The following is a 26,287-nucleotide window of genomic DNA, read 5'->3' as shown; positions in this document are numbered from 1 at the left end:
ACTGCAGAATTGCAACTCCGCCGCAGACTATTGAACGCCGACTGCGTTACCAACTTTCCATCCCACTCAACGAACCATCGAAGAATAGGTACAGCATCAGTCGAACGTCAAGATGCGTACCTACGACGACACTTTCAGCGCCACCAAGATCTACCCTGGCAAGGTCAGTACCCCTGCGCCCACTTTTGGCCTCGGAGCCTCGCGGGAAAACGAGACCTGGACGAAATTTCGCAATATTCCCATGGCACGCTCGTTGCCATTGACAAGCGGAGGCTGACACTTTTTAACAGGGCAAGCTCTACGTCCGAGGCGACAGCAAGATCTTCCGATTCCAGAATGGCAAGACCGAGTCCCTTTTCTTGCAGCGCAAGAACCCGAGAAGAATAGCCTGGACCATGCTCTACCGACGTATGCACAAGAAGGGTATCTCAGAGGTTAGTCTCGCATCGAAATCCATCGTTTACCTTCCAGCGGAATACTACGAGATCGGTCGGGCAGAACAGAATTATCAAAAAGCCCAAGAGGAAGGACGGCCAAAATGAACCACTCGTCTCAACCCCCGCACACTCTCTACACGACACTGTATCACTAACACGCCTTGCACATAATAGGAAGTCGCCAAAAAACGCACCCGCCGCACGGTAAAACACCAGCGAGCCATCGTGGGCGCTTCCCTCGATGTGATCAAGGAGCGCCGCTCTCAACGCCCAGAGGCCCGTGCCGCAGCCCGTCAAGCAGCGATCAAGGACGCCAAGGAGAAGAAGGCCGCCAGCGAGAGCAAGAAGAAGGCCGAGAAGGCGAAGAGTGCGGCGAACGCAGCGCGGGGTCAGATCACGAGCAAGCAGGGCGCCAAGGGTGCACCGAGCAAGGTGCAGGCCAAGAGCCGATAGACGGTTACGGTTTTGCGGTGGTTCAGTGCGTGTGGGCGGAGATGGAGGCCTGAAAGGGATACGAGGGAGTCATTGTTTCTTTCGCGACGAAAAGCAAGGCAGAGACCCTGGCAAACGGCTGGTGGAAACCTTCGCAGTCAGTTCGATGGCGTCAATTGAAAATGTGGCTCACACGAAATTCCGACGAGATGAATGTGCCCCGCTCTCAAGAGAGAGGTGCTATTTGCTCGTCTTGATGCAACGGCACTCGCGTTGTTGGCGCGGCTCGGTGAAATGAGTGCTTAAAAAATAGGACAGGAATTGACAAAGTCCGAATTATCACTTTCGAAGCCTCTTCGAAGCCTCTTCTCCCGCTACTCGATTCCCACGCTACAAGGACAATTCTAGTGCGTGACAATGAATCATTTTCGACCGTGAAGCGGCAGATCGTGCCCTTCAGGTCACAACCGTCTCTCGGACAAACTCCCCACCAGGCTTGAACACGCATCTTAGACTCATCGACACGGTTTGCGTCCTGGCGCCATTTCCCGCTTCCAACTTTTCTCCCATGATTCTGGCCCATGTTTTGCATGTAGACGGCCAACGTTAAGCCCGACGTGCCCAGTATGTGTTGTATAAACTCAGGACCCCGTTGATTCGATCCCTCCACAAGAGGCTTTTCAATGAGCCATTCAAGCTTGCACATGCGCAAACATCCGGTGGCGTGTGAGAGCCCAGGATCATGCACCCGTCCAGGGATGTGCAGAGGCCTGTGTGTAGCTGAAGATACGGTTGGGGAGATAGACGGTCACACTGGCCATCCAACAAAACCCCGTCTTCAGTAAGCATCAAGGTGATTAGGGATTGTACCTCAATCGCCCAGGCTGGTTCCGAATCGATCGACGAAGAAGTCTTCGACCTTCTGCAACACCTGCCTATCACTCTGCTTCTTCAGTCGCGTCGCCTCCGTGTCCGGGAGCTTCCAGTTGTTGACACCCCACCACCACTTCCTGACCCTTGCGCCCAGGCTCCGGCCCTGGAACTTGGTCCCACGGTTCCAGTGACGCCATCCGAACATGAGCAAGTTCCACAGTATCCCCTGCGCCAGCGGCAAAAACACCTGGTCGCGGATGGTGATGAAGGCGACCTTCCAGTTGGTGTCTGCGGACTTGATGCTCGCGAGGTAAGACTGCTCGAAGCGGAAGTCGGGGATTGGGGGAAAAGACCTGCTTCGGGGACGAGCGCGGATGATGTCGCTGGGTAGGGTGGACTCAGAGCCGCTTAGGGAGTGTGAGCGAGAACGCGGGGGGGAGATGGCCTCGACTTCGCCGGGGATCTTCTGGGACGCGGCCGTCGAGGGGTTAATGTCGTGCTCCGGAGATGGATCGTGCTTGATGTGGGCGCTCTGTATGGTGGAAGCGATCTCGTTCGCGACGGATGCCATCTTGGCTGAATGAAGTTGCGGAGGAAGACACTTTCTCACGGGCGCGGCAAAGGACGATGAAGTTGGTGTGGTTTAGGATTCGTAGCCTCGCAAATAAAGTGAGAGAGAGCCCCGTTGAGAGGTGGTGAGAGCCACAGAGCTTCGACCAGGGAAGATATTCGGCTAAACTGATCAATGCACGACCTTTGAATGCCCCACACCGATTTTCACTTCTTCTGGTGATCCTCAGTCCTCACGAACGAAAACCCAACTTGATGCTGTCGACAAGGTGTTTGATATCTGCACGACCACGGATCTTACCCTTCCGGACTTCCTCTTCCTCCTCACTCCTTCGCACCTTTTCACCCTTGCTTTCCCCGGCATCATCGCTATCTCTGGGCCCTCTGGCCTCCCCGCTCCGCAACATGGCGACCAAATCCTTCAAGCTGCTCTGCTTGGAGAATCCCCTCCTAGACATCCAGGGCGTCGGGTACGTCCATATCCCTTGACCTGGGAAACAAACCCCCGGCTTTTCCAGGCCTCATCGTTGGTAACACTCAAAAAACTCATGACTTTGCAGTGATCACGCCATGCTGGAAAAGTACGGGCTGAAACTGAACGACACGCTCCTGGCGGAACCCCACCAGATGGGCCTCTACGACGACCTCATCCAGAACCGCAACGCAAAGCTGATCCCCGGCGGTGCTGCGCAGAACACCGCCAGAGGCGCACAGTACATGCTCCCCCCGGACAGTGTCTGGTACATCGGTTGCGTGGGCGATGACGAGTACGCAAAGATCTTGAGAGAGAAGTGCAAGGAAGAAGGTATGTACATACATCACACCACTGTTTGCTGGTGTCCTACAGTGTCCTACACACCAAGCATGCCCTTCGCCTCGAGGAGATTAGTGACGAAATGGCCATGCAGGACTGCACGTCGAATACCGCGTCGATCCTGCCACCCCCACCGGGAAATGCGGTGTCATAATCACAGACCACCACCGCACAATGTGCACGCACCTCGCCGCCGCCAACGAATACAAGCTCGAGCACCTCCTCGAGCCGCGGGTCTGGAGCATGGTCGAAGCGACCTCCGTGGGCTTCTACGTCGGTGGCTATCACCTGACCGTGTGCCCGCCGGCGGCCATGGCGCTGGCGAAACACGCCGCCGAGACAAACAAGGTCTTCATGCTGAGCCTGTCGGCAGGCTTCATCCCCCAATTCTTCAAGGATCCGCTCGCCGAGATTCTGCCGTACTGCGACTTTGTCTTTGGGAACGAGAACGAGGCCAAGACGTGGGCCGAATCCCAAGGCCACCCCTCTGACATCTCGATGCAAGAGTGTGCCAAGCTGATGGCAAAGTTGCCCAAGGTCAACACAAAGAGACCAAGAGTGGTGATTGTCACGCAGGGCACCGACCCAACGATTGTGGCCGTGGCCGAGGCAGGAAAAGAAGAGGTGGAACTCAAGGAGTACGCGGTGCCAGTCATCGACAAGAACCTGATCAACGACACAAACGGCGCAGGTGATGCTTTCGCCGGTGGCTTCTGCGCCGGTGTGGTCCAGGGTGATCCCCTCGAGGACTGTATCAAAAAGGGCCAGTGGTTGGCAAGATTAAGTCTGCAGGAGTTGGGACCCGCGTAAGTCTTTTTGCTACCTTTGCTACCTAGCCTAACCAGTCTCTAACACACACCCCCTCTGCAGATATCCTCGGCCGAAGCAGACATACAAGGCTTGAATGAACGGTCGCTTCGGATTGAATATTGCTTGAGTCCGGCGTTCCTGTAATCCCTCTGAGGAATGTACCACCATGGGCGCTTTAACAGCGAGAAAGGTCTAATTCAACAAGACCTTCCGGACAGTATGTCAGACATGATGCCACGTCTTTCACGACTTGTTGATACGGAAACTTGATGCCGAAAACTAGAGCCCGAAGTGGCATAAAGGAGATCCCTCCTGAACCAGGAACGAGAATAGAAGCCAAAAAGAAAAGAGTCAAGTTTGATTTGACCACTAGTCTCTCTTTGCCTCTCCTCAGTACTTGTTCACAAGCAAGGTTTCCCTGCTGGACCTGAACGTTGTCAATGCTGCTGCATCCAAACGTCGACGCAGATCCCGTTATATGTAAGACCGCATAGTTGTCCTCAAACTTTCTTCAAGCCCGGGAATGCTGTCACAAATATCAACACCAGTTGATTTCGGCGCCAAGTTTGCAGGATCCGCAACGATGCGATTTCTGAGGGACTGGTCAGTCAGTGTACGCAGGTATTCAGCGGAGAGGAATAGATGCCCTCGTAGCATTCCATCGGTTGGATTGGCTATGCGATTTAGTCTGGTTCTCGCTCTGCTAATTGTGGCGCTCTCAGGTCGACGCACGGGAATTGGAGCAAGCGAGAAGAGCGCGCAACATCATCCTGCCTGACCACTATTAGGGGCCCGACTGCTCTTGGGCCGCGACTCGCCGATAGCGCCAAAAGGTGAGGAGTCTGGAGGTCTGGTTGAGATAGCATGATGCTGCACAGGTACTGCGCTGCCAAATGAAGATCGCCACGGTGACAGTTGAGGTTGTCCCAAGTCATTCGCTCGGGCCCAGGTGTTCATATTTGTTGGGGTGCTATAGTGACTCGACATCGTAGGCTCAAAAGACTCCAGTGGTGACGTCCGCATTTGCACATGATCCTGCATGTGCATGAGGTGGGCCTGGAACTGGGCAGAACTGCTGAGACGAGCAGGTCCTGGTGTTGATGCCGTTTCGGGGAAACGATGGGCGGTGCTTGGCCGCGGCGATGATTCGGGGGTTTCGCCTGGTCGCGGTGCAAATGGAGTGTTCAAGATGGAAGGCAGAACTGCGACGTTCACTGCCTGGTCCAACGCGTTAGGCTGTGATGCACTCGATGGCTGCTGAATCCGCTGTACGAGGTCTCGAGCAGTGAAGGGAAGAGGCTGGGATTGCGATGTGCTGCTGTGGGTGAGCCCTTGTGGTAGTGATGGCGCACTCGCTGTGGGAGGTGGAAGATCGTACATTACGGCTCCAGAGTTGTTGGCATGTCGGCGGGCTTCGGACCGCATGAGATTATCCACCATGTTCTCCATTCTTGAGGCCATTGAATTTTCAGCCTCGAAGGTCGCCGGTTGTTGGCCTGTAGCGTGTACCGCAGGAATGTCATGCTGAGACGTGCGCCCAACATAAGTGCGGACGCTCTCAGCAGAAGGGGCAGAGGCAGATTCCATGGGGTGTGCTACTTGATCTTCGAGTCGTGTGACACCATCGGTTTCTTCAAGGTAGATGAATCGCATGTGTGCGAACGTGAGAGGAATAGGCAAGGACTTGAAGCCACCCTATAAATGTCAGCGAGATTTAGTGTGCGTTGCGACAGCGGCTCACTTGTTTACGAGCTAGTAACATTCCATCTGTGACCAGGCACTTGAGTCGATATAACATTTCTTGCTCTGGATTACGAGGGCCAAATGCTGCGTCGCTGTGCATCTGTTTGGTGGCTCCCGTGCGATCACAGAGGCGTGTCATCTGGACGAATGGCCTAAATGCAGAGAACCCCCTGGTGTCCACATCTTCGTCTAGGAGGTATTGAATCTGAAGTCCAGCTTTCGGAGGAAATGTCTGTAACAGGACATTCAGGACGTTGACATACAACGGCCACACTTGCCGCAGAGACACGACAAGGCTCTCGCTCGCTAGTAGGAGTTCGATGGTCGTCAATAGCCACCCACTGTACAGCCTCAGATGAGGAAGCATGCGGCGCATTACGCGAGGGACTTGAGGCAAGTCTTCCGTTGCGTCGTGTTTATTCGTCGTTGACTTTGTCAGTTCCTGCAGTTCGTCTAGCAAAATTCTGAGGAGTAGGAAAAAGGTTTTGACATTAAACGATTGGAAAATCTCGAAACTCCGGGTGCCTGCAGAGCTAGTGAGTAAATGAAAGAAACAAGACAGCGACCCTGCTGGCTCCAAGTTCTATTTCTGCGCACCTTTAACATTCTGGGTGGCAGACTTCTCTGCCGCCAAGTTAACCAAGACGAGCTTTCGGAGGATTGAAACTTCAGATCGGTCTCGAATTTGGTCCTCTAGAAGTCGAAGAATCTCGATTTGCTGATCCTTCTGATCGTCTGGGTCATCTCCGAGACAGCTGGCGTGAAATATCAGGAAGCGGTCGTGGAGGTCGCGGCAACCCTCAACAACCAATGCGGCATTGGAGATGGGCTTGCCTTGGTTTGACTTTGACCTGAGCTTCTTGCATTCAAGGTCCAAGTTCTTTTTAGCTTGTGGAGCAGGGTTCTCGACGCAAATGGCTCGATAGAGATAGTAGACAGCTCGCAGGTGGTCCTCGTCAGCCAGAGCTACAACAGCCAGCTGATGATAAGATCTGCCGTCCGTAGGATTGAGCGTGGCCGCCTTGTTATAATAGCCAACAGCAGGGCCCCAATTGCGTCGATTTGTCTGCAGTTCGGTTTCTCGATATCTCGAGAGATCTCCCAGTTGCACAAGGGCTGAATAACATGAATCAATGAGCTGCTTCTTCAGGGCATCGTCAACTGTCTGTGGTGGGTCTGCAGAGAGAGCTACAAACGTCAGCAAATAACGGCAATAGGCTGAGACATGGCATACTGTCCAGCTTCATGCCTTGAGCAATCTCCCTTATCTCGGGGATCTCCTTAAAGGTCGAAGCGAGTCGCTGGATATACTCTCGGTAGAAGCGCTGGCTCGACTTGATAAACTCCAAATAGAGCTTTTCGGCTTTGCGACGTTCCACAACCTTCTTCTTGCCCTCTCCTTCACGGAAATGGGCAAGGTATTGCCTGAACCTTGAATTGACCTTGGTATGAGCATTCCACAGACGGTCTTCGACTTTCTTGCCGGCGGCGGCTTGGAAGTCGATGAAGAGGAAGTCTTGACATGCTGAGCGAAACCTGGATTCGTGAGTGAGACGTCCTTTCATAGGTTGGTTGCATTCACTTTGCCAGCAAGGATTCGAGGCCTTGAGTTACAGGCTCTGCGCGAAAAAGGGTCTGTAAGAGATCGGTTTCTGTACGATTTACATTCCTGTAGATCCAGAGAGTCAGAACGGTCAGGCTGTGCGTGACGCAGGGGTATGTACCGGGACGCCTGTACGGCGATATCTTCCATGATGGGATTGACGTAGGGAGACAGGTCATTGCGACCGTTTCTGCCAGTCAGGACGAATGTCTGGCGGAAGTCGACCAAAGTTGAAGGTTGCGTTCCATTGATACTTTTTTCTCGACTTTGTATAGTCGAGAGGAGAGGAGACGGGGAGACCGTATAGGCAGGTGCAGGCAGAACAAACAGTTTGGAGCAGCTGAAGCCGCAATCGTACTGCGAACCGAGTTGAAATCGCAAAGATCCCGTCCTTGTGAAAGTGCGACTTCTGCAAGGCACACAGCGGCCTGAGAACAGGTGGGGATCAAGGCGCAGTTGTGGTCTGCGTAGCTTCTCTTAATGACTCACCGTACAAAAAGCTCCTGTGAAGTATGCGGCCAAAAATGCAAACTGATTTTCTGCGATCGAGATTGACTGACGAGAACAGCTCTAAATTTCGACTGAACTGTCGGTCCCATCTGCGAGTTGCATCTATCAGTCCGACTTCCTCAGTCTGACTTCCTCAGTCTGACTGGCGTGTGTATATGTGCGCTATGTCGCCCTCTTCTAACCCTCTTCGTCTCTTCAGGACATGGCGGTCCTTGCAGCATGCACCCATCTGCAACAGATGCTTGCAGTCACGGCGAACCATGGCTACCCAAGCGGCTATCGCAAACCCAGAGCCATACGTTGAGCTTGAGCAGGAGTCATCCCTAGTTTCTATGCAGAGTTCGAATCCTAAGACCCGAGCCTTTGATCCTCTGGCTTTTCCGAAGTCGAGAAAGCGACAGCTACCTCCCAGCAGGTATTTTCGAAGGCGTCTCCCCAGGTGTTGAAGATGTACTCACTCTCTACAGGTACCGATTCCGAAGTCCCAGATATGATCGCGGTCCCATGCATCCCCATCAACCCCTCCATCCTTCAGATCCTGCCAGTCGAGAATTTGTCCCTGGCCCCTTTTCGTCGCCTCGAGTCGAACTCGCCTATCACAACATCATTGCTCCGGATTTCATGACAATGTGCTATCAACATACGCCTCCCGGCTTCCGGCCGCCGGAGAAGGGTCCTCGTTTACGCCCGTGGATCGGAGACAACCCATATTTTGCCAACAGACAGCTGCGTGGCCCGCGTGGTGGAGACGTGCTGCGACTACTGAGAAAACCCGTTACCTTTCGAAACGTGCCGATGGTCGAGCGGGTCACGGTGCACGCGTACTGCAAAGGGGCTCTTAAAGGAGGCTCGGGCTATCTTCATGTCGCAGGTATGATTTTACAGGCGATCACGAATCAAAGAGTGGAGGTGCACAAGGCCCGATCCAATGAACAGGGGTGGGGTTTGATCAGAGGCCGACCGGTCAGTCTCACAGTAGACTTGAAGAGTGAAGACATGTATCATTTTCTGGGCAAGATGATCAATGTTGTCCTGCCTCGTATCAAGGACTGGAATGGAGTCAGAGCCACGACTGGAGACAACAGTGGTAACCTTTCTTTTGGGTTGACGCCCGATGTTGTTGCCGGCTTTCCAGAGATTGAAATCAACTACGACGCATACCCGACAAAACTGATACCTGTGAGTTTCCCGGATTTGTTTCGACATGCCCGGTTTATACCTTGCTAATTGCTTTTTTCAGGGTCTTTACATCACCATCCACACCACTGCCAGCTGTGACAAAGACGCCAGACTCCTCCTTCAGCAACTGGGGATTCCCTTTTATGGCAAGGTTGTGGACTAAACTTTTGTTGTTTTACAACCAAGGTATCGCCAAGTGGGTGATGGAGGCAACGTTTTGCCTCGCACGACATCCTTATGCACTCCGGTCTGCACAGAGCTATGCTGTTGGATTCGAGACGAGCGGACTTTTGGTGAATTCGATACTGTCATCTTGAGCGCCAAAGCCCACATCTCAAAGTTTGCCACTAAGCAGGAATAATTCCGTTACAGACTATTGGAAGGGAGTTGAAGACGAGCATTCTCCGATGGCATCGTAAGGAACCACGTCGTCAGACGGCGCGCTACTTCCCAAGATTCAAGTGGTTCTAACCGGGACGTTTCCGGTGTTAGCCATCTCGAACAAGCTCCCTGTCTCGAGACTCACATTTGCTGTGTCCACCTCACAGCCTGAGCCTTGTCTGGCGCCCACGCCACACACCACGATGTTCATACTATAGACGCAGGGCATGTGTGGATTACCACAGTGTACAATACATCAAACAACCCAAACAAAATATCGTCATTGCCCCATATATATGATCTCTTCCTCTTCCGTCATCACTTTCTCTTTCACTCTCGCTTTTTAACCCCACCTGTCACTAACCTGTGACCCAATCGCTTTATATGAATTTTATGATTACATGGTCCGAATTCGATATGCCCTCTCGATAGAGCGAGCGAGCGCCAATTGCGAAACCATGCCCCTCGAATCGTTTTTGTCTTTGTCTTTGTCTCTGTTGAAAATTCATCTATATATATATGTACATACATTCGAGTATACTCGGTACCTCATCCATTGCGGAACTGCGGATGGGTTTGTCGCGGTCGAAACGGTCGAAACGAAGGGATCGAGAGAAAGAGGGGAGCTTTCCGGTCAAAATTAAACTGAACGAAAGTAAAGTAGACCAGACTAAACTGGCAGAGTTGTGGCAGAGAAGATATGTTCTCGGGTTACATTGGTTTGGAAGTAAGGGGAGGGCGGCGACAGGTGGAGAAAAGGGGATTTGTGGCGGAAATGTATAGATAGATAGATACCCATATACCTACCTATACAAGACACTCTCTCCTGTTGCGCGGGCGAGGTATCCTCTTGTTAATTAATTATCCTCCTGTCTCTCTCACTCTCCTTCTTCCTTCTGCGATGCTCCCGACACTCTCATTCCCATTCCGATTCCCCTTGTCCTTGTCCTTGTCCTTCCATTCCCTCCCACCGGCACCCGGCGCTGATCTCTCTTTTCCTACTTCAAATTCTGGATAAGACCGGCCTCGGTCTGTGCCCAGAGTCCGAGGATCTTCGGGTCGCCTGTAAAGTTGGGGTTGTCGAGTCAGTTCTGCTTCACACAAGAGGACGGATGGGACAATAAAGGAAAAGGGGAAGGAGGAAGGAGAGACGGAATGAAATAATTAAACTTGAGTCTAACGAGAAAAGAAAAGGGGCAGGGAAATGTCTTACCGAATGGCACAATCTGTGAAGCAATGATGCCGCCGAGACCCTAAAGTTGGAAAGTCAAGCAGGTTAGCCAAAGAGAATATCTCCTTGTGAGGGATGGCTAGAAAAGGCCAAAGTGAGAGACAGGGAAGCGGTCGACAACAGGTCAACACGCAACAAGTCAGACGTACCCTCTTGCGATCGGCCCACCAGAACAGGTTGGGCAAACCCGCCCACCAACCTGTCCCTTCACTGTGGACGGCCGAGTCACGTAGATGGAGGAAGAAGGTCAGTCCCCAGCCTTGCGGGATGTCGTGAGGTTCTGGGTACAGCTCTGGAAGGGCGTTGGACATGTCGGGTTTTGGTGGAGTGATGGCCTGTGCCCGGTCAAGTCCGGTCAGTCAGTCTTCAAGATGCGTAGATGCTCGAGGAACGAATTCCCCATCCTCCTCGGGAGCCGGCGGTAGTCCACAACTGTGGAACGAACCAGCATCTGTTAAGGGGAAACCCTCACCTGTCTTCCAAAGTTCGGCATTTCAGGGATCTAGACAGGCACGATTATTGTCAGCATCAATCATCTCGTCAAATGGGCATTTCTTGTCCCCCTCCTCGGGTCTTTGGATCCTCTCATACCTGATTCGTGAACATGGTCTCGACCGTCTCCTTCTTCAATATCCTGTTGCCAGTGCCAGGATGCACTCCATCGTTCAACAGCATGGAAATAACCTGACAATACTCGGTCGGCTTCGCGAAAGCGCCCGCTCCACCGGCATGGAAGGTCCCGTCGATCTCCTCCTTGGTCTTCGCATAAAGTGGCCTCCTATTCAAATGACCGTTGACGTACAGGGAGAGTTTCCCGTCCGGGGCGCGGTAGTTCATCCACGCGAGGTCGGCTTTCATTTGGTCGTCGGGGAAGAACGTGATGTGGGTGATGCCCATGGGCTTGAAGATGTGCTGTTGGAAGTAGTCGTTGAGCTTGAGACCAGACGCCCGTTCCACAAGTTGTCCCGCCCAGTCGATGTTGATTCCGTATTCCCACACTTCTCCCGGTTGGTTTACGAGGGGCTGGGTCAGATAGTCGTGGTAGGACCCGGAGAATTCATCCAGTCCAAGGGGCCCAGCCCAATCGTTGAGGCGCTGGTCAAAGAACGAGTAACCGAAGCCGGCTGGCGTCGAACATCTTAGTAGGGGGGAATGAGAGAGGTGGAAGAGGGATAGGAGACAGCGTACCCGTGTGGGAGAGCAGCATTCTCAAGGTGATGCCTCTCTTCTTGGGCACCAACTTGCCGTTCTCGTACACTTGCACGGCTTTCAACTCCTGTGAGACGGCGATCGAATATCAGCTTTCCACATCGCTACGTGGTCAACCACCCTCTCCACGTCTCCAATCCCTCTCACAAAATGGCAACCCGGGAATTCAAGACATACCGGACACAGCTTTTCCACCAGCTCCACATCGTCCAACGCCAACTTGCCTTGCTCGACGAGCTGCATACACGCAATCCCCGTAATCATCTTGGTACAACTGGCGATCCAGAACACATTGTTCATGGTCATCGGCTGGGACTTTCCGTGGCCCACTTTTCCGCTTGCATGTTCGAATATGATTTCGCCTTGTTTGTTGACGGCAGCGAAGACCACCCCAGGGGCACCGTCGGGGTCAGTGGTCAAAGCATCGATCTGGGCTTTGAGCTGGGGCACTGCTTCCGCAGCTATCTTTGCCATGGTGGAGTTGTTGCGTGAAAAGGAAACGCAGAGGGGTAGGGGAGAAAAGCTCTTACTCAGTGAACAAAGCAAGGTGGGTTTAGGTTCGAGTTTTGCGCCCAGGCACGCCTTCAATCCAACCTGGGGCTCTCTCTCCATATATACCTTTTCTTTTCCCTCTCACAATTTGTAAAAGGAGGGGCGTGTGCCATCTTCTGCTGCACAGACCCTCGGCCAGAGACCGGATCCGCAGCGCCGAATGGTCGCAGCCAAAATCAACACTGGCTTCAAAGTAAATACGAAGAGGGCACCAGACTGGTCGGATGCTGAACATCGGGTTGGAACATCATTGGTAAGTCCCCCGTCGGCAAAGAGGGGGAAACAGGATCCCAAGGGAGCGGAGGGAAGAAAAAACCCCCGCATTTCTCAAGGTTCGATCCAGTCGATGGCGTTACCAGAGCATTGGCGCTGTAAAGGATCTCCTCACTCCGAAGCAAAAGCCCACATGCCTAAAACATCTGGTAATTTCCGTCATGTCAAGAGTAAGGAAGAGCCTAGAGAGGGAACCTTCTTCCCGAGCGAGAATGATGTCGGTCTCTTCCTCCATAACCGATGCTGATAGTGCTGATCAGATGCTGATTGTGGTTGACTTAAAGAATGCCGCACTAGTCCATTTCGGGTAATCGCATACTCTGTCAGCCTCGTCGACTCGAGTCACAAGGTCCCCGAGGCCGACGACGACAAGCATATATCGCCTCGTCTACACACAAAATTGAAACAGTGTCGACAGCTAAGCTCGAGGGAGGACTGCGGGAAATCTTCATAAGCATTGAACAGTTCTTCTCTGTGTTCTATCTGTTCGCCCAACTTGGCGATATTGGTCGTGGCCTGTTCCCTTTGCTGTTTGCCTCCCACGACAGTTGAGAAGACATGGCCGGGTGCATAAGAGAACTCGCCTTCATCGTCATCGTCATCGTCATCATTGCTGATCAAAAGTCGTAATCGACAGCTCACTGGCACGAGGGTTCCGTCCGCCAGTCCCCGATGTGCAGAGAGTATGAAAACAGAAAGAATGCCTCGCGTAGCGGAAGGCGAGTTGCCGCCCAACATCACATAACAACACACTCTCTATCCGGCTTCTCACCTCGCATCTTACTTCTTGAAATCCGACTGCGGCTCTTTTCGCTTCTATGTGTTCTAGATGGCTGATTTTGGAATTGAAGAGAACTTTGTTTTGGTGCATTCGGCAACGTTGTGTGCAGCCCTTGGGTTTCACCGTCTTGCGTAACTGGCGTGCTCCGCTCAGAGATTTCCTTAACATGGACCTCGGCCACGTTTTGATTGTCCAGTGGCAAGATTTCTCGACTTTTCCTTTTGAATTTGGACAGCGTTCGACTCAAACCACCACTCTCACTGGCTTTACTCTGCGTTCGGGATAGCGACTTGGTCCGCGGCGTGCTAGATGGATCTCCGTTGTTTGGCACGGCCAGGGACGCTCCATTTGCGTGGTCCGAAGGCGGTTCCTGGAACGAAATGACACTCGTCCTCCTGGTTTCTGTCGGCGACCGTCCTCTGGGTTCTTCTAGGTGAGTGATATCAAAGCTGGGCCGGCCTGACGGGATTTGGTTGTCTGTCAAAGCAGACTCACTCGAAACTTCACTGACCGATGCATTGCGTTCCGACACCGAGGCCAGCGGCTCCTCTCCTACCGAGATACTCCCCGGGTCTCCCTCAATGGGAAGGATCTGGTAGAAGAGCAGGTAAGGGGTTTCTTCTCGGAGGGCTTTCTCGATGTCGACAACAGTGATGCGCTGTGGAGCAAGATCGTCGAATCTCATCCAAGTCTTGGCTGTCTCTGGGAGCTGCCCATCAGAAGACCATGGTGGAGCAGTGCCTCGCACAAGAGCAATATAATGCCCGGAATCGACGGAATTGCCTCGGTGGCAGACGACAGACTGTAAGGAGAGCTTGAAGTTGCCGTGAAGGCCCCCGGTCTCTTCCATTCGATCATCCTGGATGAAATGAGGCACCCCTATCTCCACTGGGATATCCACCTTCGTATCGAGCCGAATTGCTTTGCCGTTTGCCGTGAAAGAGTATCTCTTGAGGCAGAGCCCGAGGACCGGCCGTTTGGATGAGAAGTGAGCCGCAACTTGGGCATCGTTCATAGGTGCGTTGTCGGTATACCAGGCTGAAACATTCTCAGTTAAAGCCGCATCAAGTCATGGGAGTCAGACTTACGAATCAGGCTGAAGAATTGCCACGCAGGCATCATCACTTCTTTCCGCACGCTTCCGACGCGCGACATGGGTGCAGAGTCCTTTGTGTCAATCGGAGCCAGCGATGAATATCCGCTTTCATTTCGTGGTGGTATGTAGCGCTCTTGGATAATGCTAGGTGCGCGAGCACGGTTTGCTCCTGGTCTGACGGGGGATGCGTAGCTCGGAGAAGGGGAGAGGGGAGTAATCGGTGATTGGTCACCATCCAGCTCGATAGTCTCGACATGGACGGCACTCCCTTTGCGCATGGAAGTTATTGTTGACCGTCGCTCTAGGTACCTGCGGACCTCGATTCGGTTGTTGAAATATTCCTCGAGACATTCTTCAAGAGTGATTACGGATCTGTCGCTCGTGGTGTCCGGAGGGATAGCCACCTCGAGCAGTCTTTCGTTGATGAATTTGTGGTCATCGTTGCTGTCTTCCTTACCGGTGTGGTAAATGTCCATTTTCAGGGTCATCAGGGGCAGTTCGAGTTTGCCCGTGATGAAGGAAAAGGCTTCCGACGCATCTTGCTGGTGCAGCTCTCCCGCCTCCGGCCACCCACATTCTGCCAAAGAATCCTGTATTACTTTTGTAATGTCCGTCGTGATCAACTTTCCGGAGCGCAGGAGGTTAACCCAGAGGCGCAAAAGGAATGCGAGCTTGTTGCGTGCTACGTCGTCGAAGGAGTTATAGAGCATGGCTTCAAAACTGTCCAGCCGAGAGAACATGGAAAACAGGGTCGAATCGAGAAAACACGTCACTCCCTGTCGGTTCTGTGCCCCCAGGAGCTTCGTTCTTGGATCGTACTGCGTGACAATGCCCTCCGAGGCATCTGACATGGCAAGCAGGAGTCCATATGCAGCATCGACATCTCCACTGGCACCGACAGAGCGAAGAGCCCACAGGATCTGGGTGTCCCTTAAAAGCACCCCTTTGGAGTTGAGTATTCGAAGGCGCAACGTCTTGATCTAATCCAGCATATTTAGCGAAGTTGGTCAGACCGGGGCCAGGCCATCTTACCTTGGGCTCCTCGGCCGAAGTCGCAGGGGGGCCGTGGGCGTCAAAGAGGCCATAGAAGTCAGCAGCTGAGTTTGGATCACTCGCCTTGAGGGCAAGTTCCGGGCTAGACTGTGAAGAGATACCAGTCAGTACGGGGTTGGGCGACGGACGGAGCCACGAAATACAGAAGAGGAATCCCTCCCCCGGGCGGGAGTACATATTGACAAGCAGAAACGTTGCACATTCGACATGAGTGCGAGCGGTGGTAGATGGCGCAGGAGAATGAGAACATCTGTCGGGGCCACATCTGCAGGAGCAGAAACAATAGAACTCACAGTGGAGAAGGGCTTCCTGGCGAGAGGATGAGAATGATGAGGCAAGTGGTGGTGATGGTGTTGTTGGTCTTGGTCACCGCGGCCCCGATTGCGCTTTCCTTCGCGTTTGGAGAGGAATCGGTTGATGCCACTGGCCATGGCGACAGCGTTGGACTGCGGTGCGATCGATTGTCGATTGTTGCTAGACACGATACGGGGAGAATACGGCTGTCATCTCGCGGACGTCGACAAAGATTCGTGGCCAAATTGGGACAGCCGAGCGTTTATCTGTCCTCGTCTGTCGGGTGGACTTGATGCAGATCATGTAGGGTCAGTTTATGACAGATGCCTGGAGGCTATGGACGGCGGTAAGATCGCATCTTGCGGGTATAGGGACGTCACAGGACGCTAGGAGTTGTATCATAAGTGCCTCTTTCTCTCTGTGCCTGTCCCGAGGGGTTTTTATGAGTAAAGAAATCTCAGCTCAGCAGGTCTGGCTGGGTTCGTCCAAGGTGCCCTTTTTTTTGCCCCGCGGGACAAAGGCTAGGCGAGGCGATGCGATCTGTACGATAGAGGGCGACGTGGGCAACAAGGTGTGCGACAAGGGCGACAAAAAGGCGCCTTGGATGGGGGCAGTCATGGAGGAATACGAGTAATATTCGCCCATGCCCGCACCCACATCCACTTCCACCTCCACCAGATTCAGAATCAACACGCCCGAAACGCCATCCTCGGGCGCCAAATCCACCAGCATTTTCCCGCCAAGATCGGAGCTTGAGCCCTGGAAACCGACTCTTGGGTGCGTTGGTGTCTGGATTGGCCAACCCTGAACGACCTCGCTTCCTCCAAACCTGCGATCCTCCGAAGCCAATGAGCTGCGAGCCACCTTCCCTACCAACACAAGAGCAAAATACGAGTAATCACTGGCATCTTCCCTGACCTCGACGGCGACATCAACCACACCTCCACGTTCTTCGGCCGCCGCCACCCTCTCGACCTCCTTGGACAGTCCATCATGTCCACCATCACCCGTACCCTCCGCAACCTCTGGCGGGTCGGCCTCCGCGACTATGGCCACCAGTTGCACTACATCGTACGTCATGGTTATTGCAAAAACGACTCGCTCGCGGATTCTGACTGGTTGTAGGGCGACACAAAAGCTGGGACATTGATTGGAATGGATAGATATGGCAACAAATACTACGAGAACTTGGTGGAAGAGCTGCCCTTGCGGACACGATGGGTATGGAGCTGTGAAGGTGGTTGTACCGTCAGAGACTAAAGAGCTTGCAGGTCGACTACAAGGACAGCGAGCTTGATGCAAGCCAGATCGATCCAGGCTGGCATGCTTGGATGAGCTACTTGGTGGATAAGCCACCGGTCGAAGACAAGATTATGCAGTGTGGGTTGCGGCCATGGGAGAGCAAGGAGCCCAAGATCAACTTGACTCAGAGCAGAGGAGCTTATCGTCCATATTCTACGTGCGCCAAACCTGCCAGATAACCCCAGTTGAGACTGTCAATTGACGTGAGTTACAGGACCAAACCGAAGTACAGTGCATGGGATCCCGTTGCAAAGCCCCGAGAGGGTTCAACTCCGTCGGCAGGTTGAGGCATTTGAGGATGAGCAGAGTTTAAATCAGACACATAAGCCCGGCTGATGCTACACCTTCGAGTCACTGTACAGATGCATCCATGAGGAGTTTGCGGGTTACCCAATAAGAAAACGTTTGTCTATCGTTGGAAGACGGGGTATCTCTGATGATGCGCCACATTAAAAGCCATTTCCAGCGCCATTTGTTTATCTTTCATGCCCTCGTTGTCCGTTGGTATATCCTTGCAGGCCCCAGTTCTGCCCGGACTTCATCCAGCTGTTGGAGGCCGTACTTTTCATTCCCGTTCTTCCCACGTTTGCCTTTGGCGCCCTTCCGTTTCCCTCCGCCGGGGTTTGCTTTGTTCCAATCTCCAAGGAAGCCATCCATCATGCTGTCGAAATCCTCTCGCACAGCGCCTTCATCTGCAAAGCTGGTGGTGGACAGCTGTGACATTTTGGACCGGCCAGTCATCCCCGAGGCCAACGACATTCCACCATCCATGTCATCGAACTCGTCGCCCTCCTCCAGCGAATACATCTTTTCCACCTGGTCAAATCGGGCGTCGAGTAATTGCTGGCCAGAGGTCCGCGCGAGAGAGGAAGACGTCATGGAATAGGAGCTGGGGTTGGTCAAAGCACCTTTGCGCTTCTTCTGCCGTAGAGGGGTCCCGTTCAGGGTATATAAGGACGGTGCTCTGTCCTGGATGGCGGAGGCAGCAATGATTGATTCGGCGGCCTTGGGCGGCGCTTTTCGTGCATTATCCCGTTTGAATTTGGCAAAATCTCGCAACCAATCTCCGTCTTCTGCTGCAGCCGCCTCTGCATCCGGAGCGGGCAATTCATTCACACGGTGTCCGTCTTCTGACACCTGAACCGTTGGTGTCAATTTCAATTCAGAAGGCTGCTCTGGTGCCTTTTCGGTGACATCTGACTCCCAACCCTCATCATCGTCCTCGGGATAGTTGGCCTCGAACTCCTCCAATTCAAGCTCCCCATTGCGACCATCTTTCGCGAGGGCAGCAAAGATATCTTCCTCGTCCTTGTCATCCACATAAGCATCATCGTCCAACGCCTCCAACACCTCCCTCAGTCTCGGGTCCATGTCGGGTTGAAACCCCGCAATCTCGTCCGGGACATCCTGCTGGTTCTGATACGTCCTTGGCCTCGTCGAAGTTGAGAATGTTGAATACATATCACTCCCTGCCACACTTTGACCGTCGTCGACCGACAACTCTCGCAGTGCATCTTCCAGTTTCATCGACTTCGCTTTGCCCTTGCCCTTGCCCTGGATTCTCACAGGCACCGACTCCACAAAATGTGAGTCCCCTTCCCCTTCCCCAATATCTCGCAAGTGCTGCATGTAGTCATAACTGGTGTCATCATAGTAGATTCCGTACTGTGCAGCCTCGCCCTCATTTTCCCGCATGTCCTCAAAGTCCAGGTCATTTTCCAAATCGGTCAAGTGTAACCCTTCCTTGAACTCAGGCTTGTAGGAAGATGAAGCGCCAGGCCCAGAGACCTGGTATAGTGCCCGCTCGCCAGCGGCTTCATTGTGTAGGGCTGGGTCGGTTTGTGGGCGGTAGAGTAATTGAAAGGTTTGTGCGTTGTTCTTGTCGCTGTGGTTTGTCAGTTTCCAGGTCTATCACAAGGAAGGATACGACTCCTACATCCAGCGCTTTCGAGGCATCTTTGTTTGCTATCCCAGGACACGAATTTGGTAAGCGAGTGTGATGTCTGTGTCAGTCGACTTTGGTGGGGGTGGTGAAGTGCCTGCGGAAATTTAATTTTCTTAGAAATTTTGGCCACAGCCAGCGCATCCATTAATTAATTAATTAATTAATTACTGTATTAATACATATGACGTCCCTCCGCATCCATTCAATTTTCCATTCACCACCCCTCCAACTACACGAGGTCTCCGCGACCTCACTTTCATTCGCAACATCCTACCCAATCTCTCCCTCTGTTCTTTGAAGGAAACCTCTTGTCGACAAAATGGTTCTCCCAAAGAGCAAGAACAGCGTGGGGCTGGGCAACAGCCTCATGAACGACCGTTTCGGACGAGGCAAAGGTTCAGATCGCAAGAAGGTGTCTCAAAATGGAGTCGTTAGGACGGATCACACAACAGGCCAAACATACGTGACGAATGCCGCAAAGGAAGCATCGTGGGTCAAGATGCGTAGCGTCACCGAACAAGGCGCCCTGGACGAATTCCTTTCCACGGCCGAATTGGCTGGCACCGACTTTACCGCGGAGAAGATGAACAATGTCAAGATAATCCACTCGGACCAACGAAATCCATACCTTTTAAGCGCAGCGGAGGAGAGGGGTGCGAGGAGGAAACATGCTCAGAACAGGGGAAGGTTGACAGTACCCCGGAGGCCGAAATGGGACGAGACAACCACGCCCCAGCAGTTGGACGAACAGGAGAGAGCAAGCCTGCTGGAATGGAGACGGGGACTTGCCGAACTTCAAGAGAACGACGACTTGCTGATGACACCATTCGAGAGGAACATTGAAGTATGGCGACAACTGTGGCGTGTGATCGAGCGATCCGATCTAGTGGTACAGATTGTGGATGCCCGAAACCCCCTTCTGTTTCGAAGTGAAGACCTGGAGAAATATGTCCAAGAGGTCGACCCCAAGAAGAGGAACTTGTTGCTGGTCAACAAGGCAGACATGATGACTGAAGAGCAAAGAAGAGCATGGGCCGAGTATTTCCACGAGCAAGGTATCAACTACAAATTCTTCTCGGCCCATCTGGCCAAAGAGATGAATGAGGGACGAGATGCGCTAGAGGAGCTTGATGCCCGGCAGATCCAGCAACAGATTGATCGCAACTTGCCGGAAAAGACCATGGTCAAAAATGTTCAAGATCTCAACCTGAAGGAGGAAGAGGGGGAAGAGTGGACTGACGAAGAGGAGGCGGAAGAAGACTCTGAAAGTGAAGAGTCGCAACCTGAAGATCGTGATGTTGGCTCACCGTCCAGAGGTCATACGTCAGCACAACCTGACACTCAGATACTCACTGTCGACGAGCTCGAATCCCTCTTCCTCGAGAACATCCCCGAAGATGCCACTACTGACCGAAAAACTACGATTGGGCTGGTTGGTTATCCAAACGTCGGAAAGTCCTCCACCATCAATGCTCTCCTCGGCTCGAAAAAGGTGTCAGTCTCCTCCACTCCTGGCAAGACAAAACACTTCCAGACCATTCACCTTTCAGACCGCGTGATCCTTTGCGACTGTCCCGGTTTAGTGTTTCCAAACTTTGCAACCACAAAAGCCGAGTTGGTCTGCAGCGGCGTGTTGCCGATCGATCAGCTGAGAGAGTACACCGGACCCACCGGCCTCGTTGCACAGCGCATCCCGCAAACATTTCTTGAAAATGTCTACGGCATGAAAATCAACACGCGACCAGTGGAGGAAGGTGGCACGGGAACCCCCACCGCATCAGAAATGCTGAGAGCGTATGCTCGCGCGAGGGGATTTGCCACGACAGGACCAGGAAGTCAACCGGACGAGTCACGCGCGGCGAGATATATCTTGAAGGATTATGTGAATGGGAAATTGCTGTATTGTCATCCTCCACCATCGGGCGACCCAGACACGGACGTGGAGGCTTACGGGAGGGAATTCAACGAGAAACTATACGACTTTGCGCATCTGCCTGCCAAGAGACAGGCGTGGTTGATCGCGCACTCTGAAGAATCTGGCCTCGCCGACGGCGACGCGGAAGCGGCATCGACCTCGTCGTCGTCGCAGCAGCGTGCACCTGCCCCCGTGGAGAAAGGGACCCGAGCGAAACGACTCGACAAGGGGTTCTTCGGTCCCGGGTCCGGCAACGCGGGACACCTCACCATGCCCTTCAACCACCAGTACACGGAGCAGGGAAAGCAGCAGCTGCAGCAGACGAAGCAGCTGACGGGTCGCAAGGCCAAGACGATGGCGGCGCTGGAGAAGGACGTCGACCCGGCAGAACTGCGGATGAGCAGTAGCAAGAAGCACTTCAAGGGCGCGCGGAGGAAAGCCAGGACTGTGCGAGCCGGGGAGGAAGACGACTGATCTGATCTGATTTGAATGGCGATATCTGCGGTAATGGAGTTTTATAACCAACAAAAAGTGGCATTTTTATATGACGGCGATGCTCGAGAGGGGAATGTACGAATGAATGACTTTTCCCTGGCCTGGCCTGGCCTGGACCTGACAGGTTTGAACAGCTCTGACTGAGGTCCTGTAAGAGGTCTTGTAAGAGGTCCTGGTCCTGGTCCTACCTTTCACCCCCTTATTCACCCAGTGTTCTATTCTCTTCTCTGTTTTATTCTTCTTTTTCGTGCGCTCTGATGAATCCAAGTGTTTACATTTGTTATATTTCATTCATTCCCTTTTCCGTTCCTCTATCGACGCATCTAAATTCCAATTGCCAATTTGTGGCGGAGACCCTGCCTGCCTGCATCTGTGCATCCGTGCCTCGTTGTGAACTCGTCGATGTCAACGTTGCCATACCGTACTTGTCCTCACACTGCCGCTCGGCGAGTCTCTCTAACAAGAGGAAAAAACAAAAAAAGAAAAAAAGAGGAGGAAAAAAAAAGACGTCCTGGATGAATCCACGATAAAGGACCGCTCCGAGAAACAACCACCCATGGGCATGTATGCATGTATGTATGTATGTGCCCAAAAAACGACGCAAAGAAGGGAGGAAGAATCAGATCCAGGCAGGGACTGCGGAATGGGGACGCTGTGGACTTGGAGGAAAAGGAAAGTGCTCAAGCTCTCCAAGTCTTGACTTAGGTGTGCCGCGCCCGTTTGCTGGCGTTGCGGAATCTCTCGCCAAACTAGATCGAACAGTCACAAGGGAGGAGAGTCAGCCTAAGCAGCAGCAACAGTAGGAGGAGGAGGAGGAAGGAAGGAGGAGGAAAGATGGCTGTCAAAGACGACCAGATCTACTTACAAAGTAAAACAGAAACGGGATCGGCACGTACGCCAGCCCCAGAAAGCCCAGCAGGCTGCTGGCCCAGTGGACGCCCAGGTTGTGGTACATGGCCGGGGCGAACAAGGGGAAGCCGGCGCCAAAGGAGAAGCGCATGAACGCCGAGCCGGCCATGACCGAGGGGATCTCGGTCGGGAACGCGTCGGGGAGGTAGGTCAGGACCGAGTTGACGATGATCAGGGCGCCGACGGCGAAGAAGCAGGTTCCGATGATGGGCACGATCCTGGTTTGTTTGCCATTGGTTAGTGCGAGGTTTGTTGAGCCTGGGTAGGAAAAGGGAGAGGGGAGGGAGAACGCAAGCAAGAACTGAGAAAGAGTGATTTACCAGTGCACATCTTTTTGGGCACTCCAGCCAAACCAGAAGAGGCAGATGGGGATCGTGGCCGCAGTGACCATCGCCGGCACCAGGCGCTGCTCAGGCTTCATGATGTGGCCGTCGTCGTCAAACATCCGCCGTTGCACGCCACGGTCGTACCAGATGAACGGTGGGACGCAACAGAGTGCTCCAACGAAGAGTCCGAGAAACGACAGTCCGGTCTGCCCTGCGTTGAATCCGTAGATCCCTTCAAAGACGAGTGGGAACGCGGTGAACCAGATGAACAACAGGCCGAAAATCAATGCGACCCATGTGTGGAGGAGAAAGACGAGTGGCTCCGTGAAGGTCAGGATCCAGGGACGGATGATGGTGAGATATGCCACCTTTCTGACCGTGACGTTCTGATAGGCGATTTCACCCTCGCTCATGAGCTTGATATTGCCTGTCACGCGACGCAGTCGATGGGCCCGTCGATACAGGATATTCTTTGCGTTGACCTCTGGCAGGAAGAAGAACAACATAATGACAGCAAGGCCAGAGATCCACATCAGCTCCCATATTGTCCATCGCCAACCTTTCGCCTGAGCGGCAAAGCCACCGAGAAGCGGACCAAAGACGGGACCAAAGATCTGACGTCGATTAGCATGTTGGACAGAGCGACAGTCGAAGCAAGGAGAGAACATACAGCTGCGACACCCCAGATTCCGATGGCCAGTCCTCTTTTCCGCGGTGTGAAGATCTCTGCGATGGAGGCGCCGCCGGTGGCCAGGGGAGGAGACCCTAGGACACCAGTGATGAACCGGAACACGATAAGCATGGGAAGATCGACTGCCAAAGCCACAGGGATTTGCAGGAGGAGGAAAGCTAGCAGTGTCCCAACGTATATTGGCGTCCGTCCGATCGCAGGTGCCTCGCTGAGGGGTGCTAAGGTCATCGGTCCTGATCGCACTGTTAGTATGGGAGTGGACGGTATTGCGGACTCCTGGTTTAGGACGGATCAATGATGCCATTACCTAGTCCAAATCCGAGCACAAAGACCGTCAGGGGAAGTGTTGCAGGTATCTCGCCAATCCCAAAGTCCTTCATAACGTCCACAACGCCAGCAGTGTACACGGACGATCCCACATAGACCGCAAATGTCAAGTAGCACAGCTCAAAAGTGATTGCACATTTGGTGAAGGGTGACCAATTGAGAGGGTTCTGTAAACGGACAACCAGTCAGTGCTCAGTGGTATATTGCGCTTTGTCGTCCGGATATCTCACCTCTGGGTCGTCAGGCCCATACCACCCAACAATATTCGGGTCTCGTCCTTTCTCAGATAGCTCTCCATCGCCTGGACCAAGAGTGCTCGCATTCGAAGCGGGTCTTTCAGGCGACGTCTCTCCTCCCACAGCAGGCGAGTTATGTGAGAACTGTTCTAGGAGAGCAGGGTGTTTTGTCTCCTCATGCGGTAGCAATTTTCCCTTGGATAAATGCCGTAGCAAGCGACCAAAGAGGGAGTCGTGGATAAGCTGTGACATGGTTGCTTGATTCGTCCAAGATGTGATCAAATTGCTGAATAGAGCATCTCGAACACCTCTCAGTCGGGGATGACATTGGCGTATTTATTCTGATCATCGGAGTTTGTGTCGTCGTCATCACCTGAAATAGCCGTTTGGCCTTGCATGTTCTCGTTACACCCAGACCTCCTCAGATCTTCGACAATCGAGATGTCAATACACATTGCGATGAATGTGGTGGTCAACACCCAACACTGTTCCTGACACATATTGCCGTTATGATGTCATGCTCCAGCATGTGGTAGGTATGTCACTGGTTGGTCTTTTGCATTGGACCATGCTGTCGACCAGCCTCGTTCTTTCGGTCGCCGAGAGCGGTAAATGAAGATCCTGGAGGAAACAGGTAGGTGTGAAACATACCCAGCGTCTGCCTGAGCCAGGAAATTCCTGGTTCAAGCCTCGGCTACCGTGGAGAGATGCCTGGCTACAGTTTGACATGGAGTGTGGAAGGACAGTTGTAACTGTTGGTGGTGGTGAGGTGGTCGATGTTGGTGTGGCTCGCAAGGCTGAGGACGGCGATTGACTGACGTCATTTAACCTTGTGTTTCAGCCTCGTAGATTCAAGAGATGCCATTGGTTCACATCGATCTGCCCATATTCAGCATCAGACTTCCACTTATAGATAAACCATCATCAACGTCTGTACCCGCCAGGGACCAACTGCCCAGACTCACAATGCCAACCCGTACAAGAACGAGATATCCGGTCACACGGACCCTCAAGCCGCTTACCACATTACATACACCTGCGATAGGTGGGCATCAATGGCCCTCGGACCCCGTGTCAGCATCATTCGGCACCATTCTTCTTTCGCTCTCAGTGGCCGCATCTTGACAAGACAGCCACTTCCCAAGACGTTCAGCCGCACCGAGTCTAACATATCAGGTTGAACCTAGCCCTTTGCCAGATGTTAATATTAGATTTCTTAGTCAGCCCAATATCGATCCCCGACGACATGGTACCTGGGTCGCCTGAATGCTCACTTGCGGACGGAGGACACACATTCCGATGTTGTGACGGGTTGTACTCCTTGGGAAAACCTCCTATCACAGACCACCGATTCCCTTTCTCGCGTGCCATCTTTCCCTTTGTTCTGCGCGCAAGATTTTGTTGGTCCTTGTCCTGACTAACCTGGCTGTTGGCTTGTTGTTTTGAGGCAAGCCCGTCTAACCCTTGCATACCCATACTTGCTCACCTGCACACCGGCACATCTGCACACCGTGGTCGACCGAAAACCCCCCCTCACAAGCCAAAGACCCTCGCACGACATGTCCAAGATCAACCGCATCAACCCCAACGTGAAGCGCGCACAGACCGAAGAATGGTTCCCCAAATCCCCCGACGGCGCATACACGGGCGAGAAAGTCCCCTTCCACCCTCGCCGGCGGCCGTTTTTGTCATCGACCACCCTCGTCCTGTTGGTGTTGCTGGTGCTCGCGGTCGGGGTGCTTGTTTGGAAACATGAGCAGGCCGTGGCTGTCGCGGCCGAGAATTACCAGAAATACACGGGCCAGGATTTAAAAGAGACGGAGTTTTACAAGGTCATAGAGAAGGCGCAGAAGATGAAGTGGAAGCGATCGGAGCTGTGACAGCTATATGGTTCTCGGGAGTACATCAGTGTTGGGGTTGTCAGCACGGCGAGATGAGCCGGATAGACATTGAGGCTGCACAGGGGTGTAAGGGAAACTCAGCAGCCAGGCTCCCTTGTCTGGATATACATTGAGCATTGAAGGAAATGCCTCGACAACTCGCTTTTTTGTTGGCCACCAGCTACCAGCCATACCAGCATTTCGGGGGAATGTGACTAGGGACTTTGCTGGTTCCATGCGATGAATGCTAGCGAGGCAAAAAATCTACAAAATCTCCGTGCAATGAACCACTCCAGAATCATCACCACCAGCCTGGATTGGTGCGTGTGTATTTCCTTGTCTTTTACTCAAAAACACCCCCCTCACTTGCGTTGGATGCATGTGGATGTTCAATCTCGGCATACATATCTTTCTTTCGAT

The 26,287-nt window shown here is 53.1% G+C and overlaps 12 protein-coding genes across 12 annotated transcripts; 6 read left to right on the top strand and 6 right to left on the bottom strand.

The window, feature by feature from the left end:
* Positions 1-112: 112 nt before the first annotated feature.
* On the top strand, positions 113-890 carry AYO20_05119 (60S ribosomal protein L24; the record flags this gene model as incomplete). Its single annotated transcript, XM_022643413.1, has 3 exons — positions 113-163; positions 291-434; positions 612-890. 3 exons carry the CDS (start codon positions 113-115, stop codon positions 888-890), a joined length of 474 nt encoding a protein of 157 aa, XP_022500512.1.
* An 850-nt stretch (positions 891-1,740) lies between these two features.
* AYO20_05118 (hypothetical protein) lies at positions 1,741-2,313 on the bottom strand (the record flags this gene model as incomplete). Its single annotated transcript, XM_022643412.1, has 1 exon — positions 1,741-2,313. One exon carries the CDS (start codon positions 2,311-2,313, stop codon positions 1,741-1,743), a length of 573 nt encoding a protein of 190 aa, XP_022500511.1.
* Positions 2,314-2,717: 404 nt separating this feature from the next.
* Positions 2,718-3,936, top strand: AYO20_05117 (hypothetical protein; the record flags this gene model as incomplete). Its single annotated transcript, XM_022643411.1, has 3 exons — positions 2,718-2,782; positions 2,873-3,117; positions 3,221-3,936. 3 exons carry the CDS (start codon positions 2,718-2,720, stop codon positions 3,934-3,936), a joined length of 1,026 nt encoding a protein of 341 aa, XP_022500510.1.
* A 765-nt stretch (positions 3,937-4,701) lies between these two features.
* AYO20_05116 (hypothetical protein) lies at positions 4,702-7,432 on the bottom strand (the record flags this gene model as incomplete). The annotated part of the gene is made up of 6 exons (XM_022643410.1): positions 4,702-5,631; positions 5,678-6,204; positions 6,277-6,867; positions 6,914-7,215; positions 7,262-7,348; positions 7,404-7,432. The coding sequence occupies 6 exons, from the start codon at positions 7,430-7,432 to the stop codon at positions 4,702-4,704; spliced, it is 2,466 nt and encodes an 821-aa protein (XP_022500509.1).
* A 620-nt stretch (positions 7,433-8,052) lies between these two features.
* On the top strand, positions 8,053-9,134 carry AYO20_05115 (hypothetical protein; the record flags this gene model as incomplete). Its single annotated transcript, XM_022643409.1, has 3 exons — positions 8,053-8,207; positions 8,260-8,971; positions 9,033-9,134. The coding sequence occupies 3 exons, from the start codon at positions 8,053-8,055 to the stop codon at positions 9,132-9,134; spliced, it is 969 nt and encodes a 322-aa protein (XP_022500508.1).
* A 1,216-nt stretch (positions 9,135-10,350) lies between these two features.
* AYO20_05114 (hypothetical protein) lies at positions 10,351-12,266 on the bottom strand (the record flags this gene model as incomplete). The annotated part of the gene is made up of 7 exons (XM_022643408.1): positions 10,351-10,415; positions 10,566-10,605; positions 10,733-10,918; positions 11,056-11,085; positions 11,175-11,707; positions 11,772-11,859; positions 11,970-12,266. 7 exons carry the CDS (start codon positions 12,264-12,266, stop codon positions 10,351-10,353), a joined length of 1,239 nt encoding a protein of 412 aa, XP_022500507.1.
* A 693-nt stretch (positions 12,267-12,959) lies between these two features.
* Positions 12,960-15,978, bottom strand: AYO20_05113 (hypothetical protein; the record flags this gene model as incomplete). The annotated part of the gene is made up of 5 exons (XM_022643407.1): positions 12,960-13,258; positions 13,522-14,436; positions 14,487-15,474; positions 15,527-15,634; positions 15,841-15,978. The coding sequence occupies 5 exons, from the start codon at positions 15,976-15,978 to the stop codon at positions 12,960-12,962; spliced, it is 2,448 nt and encodes an 815-aa protein (XP_022500506.1).
* An 856-nt stretch (positions 15,979-16,834) lies between these two features.
* Positions 16,835-17,322, top strand: AYO20_05112 (hypothetical protein; the record flags this gene model as incomplete). The annotated part of the gene is made up of 3 exons (XM_022643406.1): positions 16,835-16,912; positions 16,967-17,062; positions 17,113-17,322. The coding sequence occupies 3 exons, from the start codon at positions 16,835-16,837 to the stop codon at positions 17,320-17,322; spliced, it is 384 nt and encodes a 127-aa protein (XP_022500505.1).
* A 304-nt stretch (positions 17,323-17,626) lies between these two features.
* On the bottom strand, positions 17,627-19,099 carry AYO20_05111 (hypothetical protein; the record flags this gene model as incomplete). The annotated part of the gene is made up of 2 exons (XM_022643405.1): positions 17,627-19,028; positions 19,080-19,099. The coding sequence occupies 2 exons, from the start codon at positions 19,097-19,099 to the stop codon at positions 17,627-17,629; spliced, it is 1,422 nt and encodes a 473-aa protein (XP_022500504.1).
* A 308-nt stretch (positions 19,100-19,407) lies between these two features.
* Positions 19,408-21,477, top strand: AYO20_05110 (hypothetical protein; the record flags this gene model as incomplete). Its single annotated transcript, XM_022643404.1, has 1 exon — positions 19,408-21,477. One exon carries the CDS (start codon positions 19,408-19,410, stop codon positions 21,475-21,477), a length of 2,070 nt encoding a protein of 689 aa, XP_022500503.1.
* A 722-nt stretch (positions 21,478-22,199) lies between these two features.
* Positions 22,200-24,239, bottom strand: AYO20_05109 (hypothetical protein; the record flags this gene model as incomplete). Its single annotated transcript, XM_022643403.1, has 6 exons — positions 22,200-22,247; positions 22,364-22,625; positions 22,728-23,347; positions 23,404-23,657; positions 23,732-23,918; positions 23,982-24,239. 6 exons carry the CDS (start codon positions 24,237-24,239, stop codon positions 22,200-22,202), a joined length of 1,629 nt encoding a protein of 542 aa, XP_022500502.1.
* Positions 24,240-25,546: 1,307 nt separating this feature from the next.
* On the top strand, positions 25,547-25,867 carry AYO20_05108 (hypothetical protein; the record flags this gene model as incomplete). Its single annotated transcript, XM_022643402.1, has 1 exon — positions 25,547-25,867. The coding sequence occupies one exon, from the start codon at positions 25,547-25,549 to the stop codon at positions 25,865-25,867; it is 321 nt and encodes a 106-aa protein (XP_022500501.1).
* Positions 25,868-26,287: the final 420 nt, after the last annotated feature.

Source organism: Fonsecaea nubica (assembly GCF_001646965.1).
Source record: "Fonsecaea nubica strain CBS 269.64 chromosome Unknown Scaff29, whole genome shotgun sequence".
Lineage (NCBI taxonomy): Eukaryota > Fungi > Ascomycota > Eurotiomycetes > Chaetothyriales > Herpotrichiellaceae > Fonsecaea > Fonsecaea nubica.
This window is presented reverse-complemented; position numbering and strand designations above follow the sequence as displayed.